General features: G+C 45.3%; 1 protein-coding gene across 1 annotated transcript in view; it reads left to right on the forward strand.

Moving 5' to 3' along the window:
- Positions 1–11966, forward strand: part of LOC128993874 (transcription elongation factor SPT5-like) — a 45534-nt gene extending 33568 nt beyond the window's left edge. The window contains exons 19-21 of the mRNA XM_054417937.1: positions 7951–8088; positions 10181–10293; positions 10986–11966. Coding sequence (XP_054273912.1) covers positions 7951–8088; positions 10181–10293; positions 10986–11231 — 497 coding nt within the window. The 3' untranslated portion in view covers positions 11232–11966. The remainder of the gene's footprint in view (positions 1–7950; positions 8089–10180; positions 10294–10985) is intronic.
- The last annotated feature ends 776 nt before the right edge of the window (positions 11967–12742 follow it).

The raw sequence follows: 12742 nt of genomic DNA on the forward strand, positions 1-12742 counted from the left end.
ACATATTTTCTAGTTTCGTCGTTGTAGCCTATTGCTAGCCTAAGCCTATTGGTGTTTAGCGTTAAATATTTTAGCCTATTTGTGTGATAGCCTATTTATTTTAGGTAAAACGTTTACTTTATAGTAGCCTATTGCATTTTAGCCTTTTTATTTTTGGATTTTGGAGCAGTTTGGACTTGGTCCTATTTTAACAAATTTTCTGGGTTTTGAGTACCTAGTTGGGACTTAGGCTGAAAAAAAAAAAAAAAAATTTGTCTCGTTTGGACTTACCTAGTGCTGGGTGACGTTAGGCTTGAATTTAAATAGGTCTATTGTGGATTTTCATAATTGTTAATCAATTTCAGCCTTTTAAACTATTTTTGCAATTTGTTTGTCTTGTTGTGCACTAATACTTTGCAGCTATGCCTAACTCACTCCCTGAAATTTTGACAACGACGCCAGGAGTTCTAACCATGGCTGGGGCCGTGGTGACTACGTCATCGGTTATCCCTACCTGCTCGTGTGCATCAACAGTTACTACTACGTCAACGGTGTACACACGACCGGTGACCTCAACCGGCTATACTGCTCCGCTCTACCCAACGGATGATCCACGTGTCGGCTGGATACATGAGCTGTCAAAGCAACAGTTGATGGTGGAGATGGCGCGACACCAATTGCCATCACATGGTACACTGGCAGAAATGCGCAAACGTCTCTGCACGTACTGGCGAAGCAACGCTGGTGCACTGTCTTCTCCAACCTCCCAGGAGGAGGTGTTTACGACTGGCCAGGTGTTAGATAACCAGGCCCGGAGTTCGATGCAGGAGCCTACTCCACGCCCATCGCCTTTCGACTACCGAACGGGGTCAATGCCTCAGCCTACTGCGTGGAGACCACCCGGTACCTATGGACTCGTAGGCCTACCCCCTGCTACGTTCCAGCGTCAGAGCCCACCTGCTGCGGTCACCTCGGCATCACATGAACCCTCACTCGCAGGACTGGAGAACTTGACTGACGCTCGACATGCCTTCGACTTCGCTCCGAGGTCTTCGCTCCCGGAAAATTCTGATGCCGATCCGGTACGTCACACTTTGGACCGCATGCGGCAGATGCTCGGCCTATCGCCCAATGCTGACATGCGCAGCCTAGAGCACACGTTAGCCGAGGTGTTGAACCTCGAACAGCGGGGCTCACGACGTGAGGAGGACTACGCCGAGCTTCCAGTCCACGGGATCGACCCGCTAACCTCCCGATACACAGTCCCGTCTCGGCCAAGGGATGGATATGGAGGTGTCCGGTCTTCGTATGTCCTACGGAGTGATGACCGACCTGATGACGTTGCTAAAACGTCGTCCGCCCTCTGTGACAAGGTCCGGAAGTGGAACTTGCGCTTCGACGGCAGACGAGATGCGGTTTCGTTTCTGGAGCGTCTAGAGGAGCTGCGCGAGGCCTACTCTCTGTCGCCAGAGGACGTTTTGAAGGCTTTGCCTTCGCTTCTACATGGCCAAGCTCTCCTCTGGTACAGGAACAACAAAATGATGTGGCGTTCCTTCCTCGACTTTAGGCGGGCATTCGAGGTCCAGTTCTTCCCTGCTGGCTATCATCGCCACTTGGATCACGAGATACGGAAGCGCACTCAGGGTGAAACAGAGGCATTTAAAGATTTTGTGATTGCCCTGACAACCCTGATCCGACGGAGCGGCACTTTCTCTAACCAGGAAACTATCGACCTGGTGTACTTGAACATGAGGCCGGAATACAAGTTCATGATACGACGTCATGACTTTGTCACGCTACCCGACCTCATCGAGCGAGCCGACGAATACGAGGAGCTGCTACGGGAGCGTAAGCTGTTCCGCCCTCCCCCTCCAGTCGCTCAAGCATTGGTGCCTGAGACTGCCTACACGCCCAGGCGTCGAACAGACCGTTTCGTCGATGTTGCGGTGATGGAATATCCGTTGCCTGACCGTAAACCGCAACCTACCTCGCCAAAGACCGGCCGCATTGGTGATTACCCTGCAAGGAGTGGGGGTAACCAGCCAAAGCATACGACAGCCACCGTTCCTAACAATAGAAACCGGGGCCTACCGTCTACGAGCCCCTCCCGATCATCGAGTAACCGCAACCCTCCAGTCTGCTGGAATTGTGATGCACGCGGTCATGTCTTCCGAGATTGCGATCAGCCGAAGGTGTTGCGGTGTTACTACTGCAAACAAGTCGGAGTGGCCACTACGAGCTGCGGTTGTCGCGCGGGAAACGCCAGACGGACTCAGGCCGCAGGAGGTCGCCTGAGCCCACGTCCCGTGGCCGCACTACCTCCGACGAATGGAGCTCATGGCTCCAGTACATAAGGGCCTTTACCGAATCGGGCTCAGGAATCGTGAGGTCACTCGAGCCCGCAGCGCAGCCACCTACGACCTCTACCGAGCTCAATTACGTGAGCACCTCGTACGTGTCGGCTGGAAAATCGTCAGAGTCAACCGACATCCGACCTTTTGTCGACGTCACGCTCCTGGGGAAGAGATTCCAAGCTCTGTTGGACACCGGAGCAGTTGTAAACCTCGTCGGGGATGAGGTTGTTCGTCACTTCGACGAGTGTGGGGTAAAACCTGAGATATCTTCGGCGGACCTGAGGATGGCTGATGGTACACGTTGTCGGATTGAGACGAAGTACCACATCCCGGCCCAGATCTTAGGTGAAAACCTCATACTCGGAGCCTATTTTGTGCCTGGGCTCACCACGGACGTCGTATTGGGTATGAGGTGTATTCGAAACCTTAACCTCATACGAATAAACGTCAACCACGATGGCACTTTCGACACGACCACGACTCTTCCTTGTGCGACGGTCACACTGGAACCGCTGACGTCAACGGAAGAACGACATCTCCAGAATTTTCTCGAGAAAGAACTTCCTCTCTTCGATGCTGTTGTGGGACCCACGGCGTTGACTGAGCATGTCATCCGGCTCAAACCAAACGCTGTCCCGATCAAACAGCGCCACTACCCTCGTAACCCTGCAATGCAAGCGGTCATCAACGATGAAGTAGCTGCCATGCTGAAGGATGATGTAATCGAACCATCCGAGAGTCCATGGAGCTCTCCGATCGTGTTGATCCGGAAGTCGACTGGGAAATACCGCTTTTGCATCGACATGCGCAGGGTGAACGACTCCTCGATCAAGGACGCCTATCCTCTGCCTAGGATTAACGCCATCCTTGAGAAGCTCCGGCAGGCCAAGTTTATTAGTACCTTGGACCTGAAGCAAGGCTACTGGCAAGTGCCATTGGCCGTCGACAGTCGCCCCGTGACCGCCTTCACTGTGCCAGGCCTAGGCCTTTTTCAGTTCAAGGTCATGCCGTTTGGCCTACACTCTGCCGGTGCCACCTTCCAGCGCCTTCTGGATAGAGTCATCGGGCCTGAGCTGGAGCCGAAGGTCTTCGCGTACCTTGATGACCTTGTGGTAGTGTCAACATCTTTCGAGGAACATCTAGAACTTCTAGGGGTTGTTTTTCGCCGCCTACGCGAGGCGGGCCTTCGTTTAAACCCCGAGAAGTGTCTCTTCGCCCGTAGGGAGCTGAAGTATTTGGGACACATCGTGAGCCAAGATGGAATTGCCACGGATCCTGAGAAGGTCCGCGCCATTCAGGATTTCCCCGCACCCACGAACGTCAAGGGACTTCGCAGTTTCCTAGGCCTTGCGTCGTGGTATCGGCGATTCGTCGAGAAGTTCGCTTCAGTAACCATTCCGCTTCGAGGTTTGCTGAAGAAGAACGCCAAGTGGCTCTGGGGACCCGAACAAACTAAGGCATTCGAAGCTCTGAAGCACGCCTTGGTGACGGCCCCGATTCTCGCCTGTCCCGACTTCAGCCAACCCTTCGTGCTCCAGGTCGACGCCTCGAATTATGGCCTGGGAGCAGCGTTAACTCAGAGTGTAAACGACCGAGAAGTGGTCGTTGCGTATGCCAGTAGGCTACTCTCTGAGGCCGAACAGAACTACACAACTACCGAGAAGGAGTGTCTCGCTCTCGTGTGGGCTGTTCGGAAATTCAAGGCTTATCTCGAAGGCTACCACTTCATTGCGATAACCGACCATGTCGCCCTAAAATGGCTGCTTAAGCTCAGTGAGCCTAGTGGGCGCCTGGCTCGGTGGGTTATGGAGTTGCAGCAATTCGACTTCGAGATAAGGTACCGCAAGGGGACAGCGAACAGAGTGGCCGACGCCCTGTCTCGTCAGCCGGTCCCTGAAGCGCCCAGCTCGTCTGGTGAACCCGGTCAACCTACGTTTGAGGTCGGAGTTTTAACCAGACGCGGTGATAGGAAACGGTTGCGGTTACGACGCCTAACCGATGCTGAAGGTGACGAACCTTCACTCGGCGATGATCCGGCGGGTGACGTTATCGATCACGAAGCTCCTGGTCCGACGCAGCAGGAGACTGACGACCCATCTTCCGACGTGGACAACGATGGTAACCCGCCGGGCAGCCACGGTGCTTGGTATGACCGCCTTCGCAATCTGGTCAGCAAACACCCTGGGCGATACTCGAGATACCAGCTTCGCGACGGTAAGCTGTATCGTGCTGTCTCGAGGAAGGATCGACCTACGACATGGAGGGTGTGTGTGCCAAGCGACCAAGTATCCGTGGTGCTGCACGAAAACCACGACACGGCTACGGCAGGACATCTTGGGGTGAAGAAAACGTTAGCCCGAGTTGGTGGGGAGTACTTTTGGCCTAACTGGCGTCGTGAGGTGAAGGCCTATGTACGGTCTTGCGCCCAATGCCAGGCCTATAAAGTACCCCAAACGAAACCAGCTGGGAAAATGTACTTCCGACAACCCCAAGGACCGTGGTACGCAGTGTCTGCTGACCTGGTAGGCCCATTGCCTAGATCACAACGGGGTCAGCGATTTCTGCTCGTGGTGCAGGATACCTTCAGCAAATGGACGGAACTCGCCTCCATTGCGTCTGCAACCGCAAAGAATGTGGTGACAAAGCTGAAGGCTATCCTACTTCGACATGGAGCTCCGGATGTGTTGATTACGGACAACGGCACGCAGTTTGTCGGTAAACTGGTTCGAGAGTTGGCGGCGGAGTGGGGCATCACGCTGCAGACGACGGCCCCCTACAGCCCGCAGTCGAACCCAGTCGAGAGGCAAAACCGGGTGGTGAAGACCATGATTGCACAGTTCGTAAAAGGCAACCATAGGTCTTGGGACAACCACCTGGTGGAGTTTCAGTACGCCCTGAACACAGCTGTCCACGACTCTACTGGATTCACTCCTGCGATGCTGTGTTTTGGTCGCGAACTGAAACCTCCCTGTGCCGTCCGTGGCCCTTCGTTTGAGGTGTCCGAAACTCACCAAAGTCCCTCGTTAAGCGAGACCCATCGCAAACGACTGGAGGACTTTCAGCGTCTGATCGCGCAGACACGCAATAACCTCAAGGCCGCCTACGAAAGGCAATCATCATATTATAACCTCCGTCGCAGGGAGGTGACGCACGAAGTCGGCGCGCAGGTGATGAGAAGACTCCACGTCCTGTCTTCTGCTGCTGACGCCATCGTAGGGAAATTAGCACCAAAATATCATGGCCCCTGCATTGTGGTCGGTCGTCGAGGTACTAACCTCTACGAGGTGCGTGATGAGGATACTGCTGCACTGCACGTCGTTCACGTGAAAGACTTGAAACCTTTCTGTGCACGTGACTAGTCTGCAAGGATCCCGCAACCGCAGCGACGTCTGGTGATCCGTTGTTCGTCAGTCCTTTCGGTCACGTCAAGCTGCCGACAAGCAGCCATAGCTAACCCTCGTCTGGGGGTGACGAATCCTCGTGAGTAGCTCTTCGCCCCGCTTCCAAGACTCCGAGCCTGCCGTACTACCCTACCTTTGTAAACCCCACGCTTACTCTTCACCTTTGGTTACTCTTCGCCCCGATTCGTTTTCGTCCAGACCTCTGAGGCAACTCGGCCTCAGACAGTCTACATCATTACTAATTTCGCCCACTTTTCGTCGTCAACACCCTGGAGCAGCCGGACCAACGGGGTCCGGCATCGGCTTCTGTCAATTTTTCCTGCCCACGATCCTACTGATGTGTCATCTGCAGGAAAGTTCAACAGTTTTTTTCTTTTTCTCGTTTTTCTTTTTTTTCGTTCCGAAGTGTGGAGGGGGTGTAACGGGTCAAATGTGTAGGGGGTAAAATAACGGCTAAACCACGAACTTTAAACAGCTAAACATAAGCTGTTGAGTAAGCCTAGTCGCGACACTAAACTGACGTCGTACCTAACCTCAAATTCCAAGACCGCAGACGACGTTGGTGTCAGTTTGGTTGTTTGGCTGTTCGACTGCGTCTGAGGCCGGGCTACGGGAGAGAAGATGAGCAGCGGGGTCACCTTTGAGCGGTACGCGGCTGTAAGCCTGTTAAAGCTGCCATGCGCCTGCCTTCGCTGCCAGTTTTTTTTTGTTTCTGTAACTCGTTGACCAATCAGGAATCGTTTTAACTTTCGTCTCCATTCTGAGACGAAGGTGAAGTAAGAAGAAGTTTTGTGAAGTTTGGTTCATTCGTATTCCCGGTTTTTCGCGAGTTCGTTCGTCTTCAATTTGAAGAGTTTTTGTTTTTGGTTTGTCGCTTAAAAGTTAGCCTACTTTAAGTTCGTGGTGCATCGAGTGCGCAAAAAGTGTTTCACAGTATTATTACTTCGTTTGGTAAGTTGTGTAACACTTAGACAACGTAGGTTTTTCTTTCGAATACTTCTCCGTCACTTGTGTTTCGGCAGAACTTTGTCGAAGTTCATAGGCTAGGCCTGATTCGCAGACCTCGTCATACGCTTTAACCAACTCATTTAATTAAAGTATCGGAGTTGGTGACAGATCATTTCGATTAACGTTTCATAATCCGTATTTGGGACTTACTTTTTAATTCTTAAATCTGTTTCAGTAGTTCCCTTAACGTCTCAAAGTTTGTTCCGGCAGACAGGTTTCTGCCGGACAATTTCTGTCGAAGTTGGTTTAAGTTGAACACATGAGGAAGTTAAAGTTTTAGTTTTTCGTTTTCAGCTCCAGGAGCAGTTTTATTTTTAGTTTCAGTTTTTCTCTCGTTTCGTGCCTCACTTGTGCAATTTAAGCCAACTTGTTTTCTTGTTTTAGTAAATTCAGACTCTGTGGGAGTTAGGCTAGGTTAGGCCTATCTTGTACTAACCTTGTTTGTTTCAGGTTGACGACGTAACTCCGTAGGTAAGCGGAGTGACTACTTAGCTTACTTGTTGATTTGTTAAGTTAGCTAGTAGTGTGTCATTTAGATATTTGCCCACAGAGTCAAGTCAAAATTATTTTCCCCACAAGTCCTAGGCTAGAGTGGTGATTTCTAGTTGGGTGTTTAGTAACCCGCAACGTTCGTCTCGAGCTCTGACAACCAGGGCTATCAAATTTAGGCTATCCGAATCACTATCGACTCCTGGGAAACTCCCTGCGACCAGACTAGGGCGAATCCTGGGATCTTCGTTGTATTACCGGTGGCGTAATTTCCCACTTGTCGTCCGCCAGGAAAATTACGTCACATTCTGTTAATTACGTTTTTTTTACCTGCCCTTATGACAGTGTGTATCTGGATCCGGATCCGAAGATCCGAAGATCCGGATCCGAATTTTTCAAGATCCGGATCCGGATCCGGTACCGACATTTTCTTGGATCCGCCCATCACTAGAAACAAACATTTTTTTTATTTGAGCATTTATTTATTTTTATTGCTTTCAGATTTATTGAAATATTATAAGAATAGGTCTATGTACACTTCAAAATATAGGTGGTCAATTTGTTCTTAGAAAAATCAATTTTTTGTTGTTTCTTCAAATGTCTTTGACTTACTTTGAACTCAAAAAATAACTGTCAAATTGAACATTTTAGAACTCAAGGAGTGTAATATCTGTTTAGTAGATTTGTATTGTTTCTATTGCACCGCTGTGTCTGTACAGGTGGCAGTTCAGCGTATGTGCCCACTCCTAGTCCCAGCAGTGCAGTGAATGTAGGGGCTTATGGCACTCCGTCTCCCATGAGCTACAGTCCACTCACCCCTGGCGCTGCACCATCTCCTTACAACTCACATGCTACTGGTATGTATCTTACAACAGAAGCATTATGGTCAAATAGAATCTACCTATCTATACATTGGTCTGTTCAAAAAGTATCCGACCTTTCTTTGTATCTGGTAATATCCAACAACCGCATTGAGCTGCACCCTGGCGCGTAGATCGAGGCAACTGTAAAGAACATCGGGTGACCTTAACATGGCGTCAGTTCATTGTCGGCTGTCAATCGTGAAACTGTGTACGTAGTGATCATCAAAATTCAAATTTAAATTCTTTATTAACTCATAATATATTTTTTGTAGTACAATGTAGGCTACATAGTTAGAAATTTTGTCAATACTCATGATGATAAAACTAATTACAATTAAAACTTTAAAAATGTAATAGTAATACTGTAGAAGTAAAATAATCTGACAATTCTTAAAACTAAGCTTAGACTACATGATGAAATCGTTGTTTTTTTGTCCTAAACAAAATGATGGATCGAGTGGAACGGCATTACTGCATTAAGTTTTGCCAAAAACTGGGTGATACCTAAACACAAACGATTCTTAAGATTCAGCAAGCTTTTGGAGAAGACTCTCTGGGTGTAACACAGATAAAAGAGGGGTATAACAGATTTAAAGACAGTCACACTTTGGTAGACAGTGAACCTTGGTCTGGGAGACCATCAACAAGTTGAAACGATTAAGTTATCGATTAAGTTCAAGTTTTAGTGAAGAAGGATAAAGTATTACTGTTCATGAACTAGCTACAGAAGTTAATATCAGTAATGGTTCCGTTTATTGAATTTAAACAGATGATTTGCTCAAGACATGCTGGAATGCTTTCAGAACTACCCAAACTTTCTCAAAACAGTTATAACTTCTGATGAGTCGCGAGTTGGTATGATCCCGAAACCAAGGCACAGTTTTTTCAGTGGAAACACTCAACATCATCACGGCAAAAAAAGCACGCCAAGTTCAAAGCAAACTCCAAGTCATGCTGACTGTGTTTTTTTTACTGCAATGGAGTAGTTAATCATGAGCGCACCAGAGGGACAAAACATTTCTAAGGAGTACTATTTAAAAGCTCTACGCCAGATGCGCGATGCAGTGTGTCGCAAGCGTCCCAATTTGTAGGCCACAAACTCTTGGTGACTTCATCAGGACAATGCTCCAGCGCATTCTTCCAATTCTTGTTCAAGGCTTCTTGGCAAGACATGGCTTTCCTGTGCTCCCCTACTCACTGGATATGGCACTGTGTGACTTCTGGCTGTTCCTCACCATAAAGATGCTGCTTAAAGGGGCCTGATTTTAGAGCAGAAATTAGATAATGCAAAATGGAAATGGGACTGCTCGTCTGAAGTCAATTAAGAAGGAAGAGTTCCAGGCTTGTTTCCAAAAGTGGCAGGAGCGCTGGAATAAGTGTGTGAAGTCCGAAGAAGATCATATGTTAAAACAAATTGATCAGTAAATTATGCTTTTCCTGAACAAGGCCAGATACTTTTTGAACAGACTTCGTATACACAATAAGGATTTTCTTTCATACGGTACATTCCATTTTCAGCTGTCCGTTAAATTAAAAATGTAACTGATTTTTATAATTGAGGTGTCATTGCAAAGCTTATGATCTAGAACAACTGCAAGTGCTAAGGCAATTTATTCTTTAGGACGCAGCCCCCTCACAATTAATTCATTAAGAGAGTCCATTTTCAAAGACCCAGTTATGCCAACTAACTTTCATAACGGTTTAAATGTGAATTGTAATTTAACAGCTATTCCTTCAGTTTAATGTTTATCAACAGTCTGATTGCAAATATGAGACAAAAAATTTTAAGAAAAAATGGATTTTAAATAGGCTAATTTTTTGTAACAGTAACCTCATTAAAGTAGGTAAACCACTTTTCATGTTGTAAATCTAAAAGCAACCAATTTGATTTATTGTAAATTAGTAGTTTTATTAATTAATAACTGTCTCAATTATTGATAATCTTTTAAAAGTAAAAGGGTATTGCATAACTGTATTTGTTTTGTCTCGTAATCAAACCCTATTTAAATGTGCAGGGTCTCCTCATTGTGATTAGATAGTTTGTAATGACTTTGAGAGTGTGAACTGATTGCATGTGTTTGTGCAGGTATTGATCCCATGATGCAGGATTGGCATACGACTGATATAGAAGTGAGGGTGAGAGAGAACCATGACGACCCAGACCTAGTGGGACAGATAGGTACCATCCGCAGTATATCGGTGAGAACATTTATATTCTGTACTATAAATATACTATCACATAGTGATACTATCATATCACTAAAGCATTTTTAGTTGCATAAACTGAACAAAATATTTAAATTTAAAATTCTAAGTTGGAATGCTCTTACGTAAATTTATAAACACTGAAATAAATAATTCTTTAAAACTAAACAAAAATTTTCAAAAGTTATTGGTAGACGCACACAGGAAGGGTTGGAAAAAGTAGAATAATGCCTAATTTGTGATGTAGGTTTTGTAACTGCTAAGCAATTCACCAATCCCAGCAACTTCTACTCGAGTCATCGACCATTTATTTTAGGAGGGCCTCTGGCACTAAGCTTTGCTGCAGACTGATGAACACCTCTTGAATTGCATAAGATTCAAAGATTCCAGGCTAAGCTCGGTTGGGAGGCGCCTTAGACTGCTCGGCTATTGATCAGACGTAATTTTCTATCTGCTAATAAAACTCCAAACAACCAAAATTTAAAGTGTAGTTATTAATTCTAGAGTTGACTCCTAGTTTACAGAACATGTCAGGTGTCGCTGTGACTTACTCCAGTGTCTGATTTATCAGCGTGGTAGGGCAATATAATAGTATGGATTTATAAGGACAATATAAGAACTGTTAAAAGCAAATGATACATTTTACCGAAATACCTCAAATGAGCTTCTCAAATCTCTTTGTGCAGGGTGGTCTGTGCAATGTGTTCTTGCCAGACGAGGATCGTACGGTGAGCATCAGCTGTGAACAGTTGGAGCCTGTCATCCCTTCGTGGCCGAACCCTGTCAAGGTGATCATGGGAGAAGACAAGGAGCGAACCGGCTTCCTTCTGTCCATCGACAATCAAGAGGGTGTCGTCAAACTGGACGATGACGACGTCAAGATGTTACAACTGCGGTACTTGTGTAAATACAGCAAACCAGGACAGGACTAGACTGATATGTAGTGTTACATACTGCTTTATTATCAATTCCCAAAATCTGACTTGTTATATATTTTGAGTTGTTCAGGCTTTGGTGTCAATAAGCCTATTCTGGCTCTTGAATGTTATCAGGTAGGCTTTTTGTTTGGATGTATAAACTAAATTGTTTTTGAGATGTTTCAAAGCCAGGAATTTTAAACAGTTCTAAATGAAAACTGTATCAGAGTTAAGTGTTTGTAAAAAAGATTGTTTTTTATGGATGGTTCTCTAAAAAATCTAAAAAAGTAGAGCTCATACTTTTTTACTTTTTTTACTGAACTATCAAATATTTAGAGATTGTTATTTTAAATTGTTTTAAAAATTTGTATGATGTTATTTTTAACGGTTTTGAAAATTGTAGTTAAAGGATTGTCTAAATAGTACAAACAATATTGCTGTACTAAAATTGTGTTTTTAAGTGATTTTCTAAAGGTTTGTTAACTAAACAAGTATTTTTCCTAGATTTTGCCTCCTCAACAAACAGATGTATTGAAGATTCATTAATTGGTTTACATCATGTCAATATAACCAAAGCCTGTACACCTGTAATATATATTTTGTTGTAGTTTTCATTCTTGATCATTTGAATTTTTGAATTATTTTTTTACTTTAGTGATGGAATAATATTATGGAGACATGAAATTTTTATTTATAGTCTTACAAAGTATTATATGGATAAAATTGTGGAAATTTGAAATACAGAAAATGTGTCCAAATTTCAATAATTGTAATTGTAATATCTTTTTCTCCTTATGTTTTACCTCTGAATGAGATCAGTATATATTTATTTGTATATTTTTTTCTTTCTATTCTATTGTGAGAATATAATATTCCTTTTTTCATTTTTTTATACATGCACCTGCTTTATCCCAGGTGAACACTTTTACTGTAAGTCCAGAGTGCACATTGCTTCAGAATTAGATTCAGATTTTCGGCGTGTGGTTAACCTGAGTCAGATTTGATGTTGGTGGCCACAGTGGAAGCAGGAAATACATAGTCAGTCGTAATTATGGAGTTGTCAGATGAGGAATCAATGTGCGCAATTCATAGCATCTGAAACTGTTTTGTAGTAACAACCAGTTGAAAATGGTGTTCATGTTATTATATTTATATATTTTTTATTTTCCCATATCTAAAAATGATTGAGCACGGTTCTTTCTATACTGTTGAATGGAGCCCGAAACTGATTATTAAAATTGAACATCGTATTGTAAGGAAGTGGTGTAACCTACAAAGAATTTTTCCTGAAGAGCGTTTAGTAATAACCCTAAGGTAAGGGTGAAAAGTTAAATATTTTACTATAAAGACCAACTTGATTTAATGAAAACAGTATGCGTACGAGCTCTATCAGAAACCAGAATGAAGAATTCATTCTGGTAAGCAGATGCCTGCGTGAGGGCTCGGCTACCGGCAGCCACTATGGTCATTTCCATTTAAAATCAAGAGCCATTCCTGACGCTGAAAATCTGTATCGACGTGCACTC

This window comes from Macrosteles quadrilineatus, unplaced genomic scaffold (genome assembly GCF_028750875.1).
Source record: "Macrosteles quadrilineatus isolate MER2022 unplaced genomic scaffold, UCM_ALF_1.0 Scaffold_5__1_contigs__length_97177068, whole genome shotgun sequence".
In the NCBI taxonomy this organism is placed as follows: Eukaryota; Metazoa; Arthropoda; class Insecta; order Hemiptera; family Cicadellidae; genus Macrosteles; species Macrosteles quadrilineatus.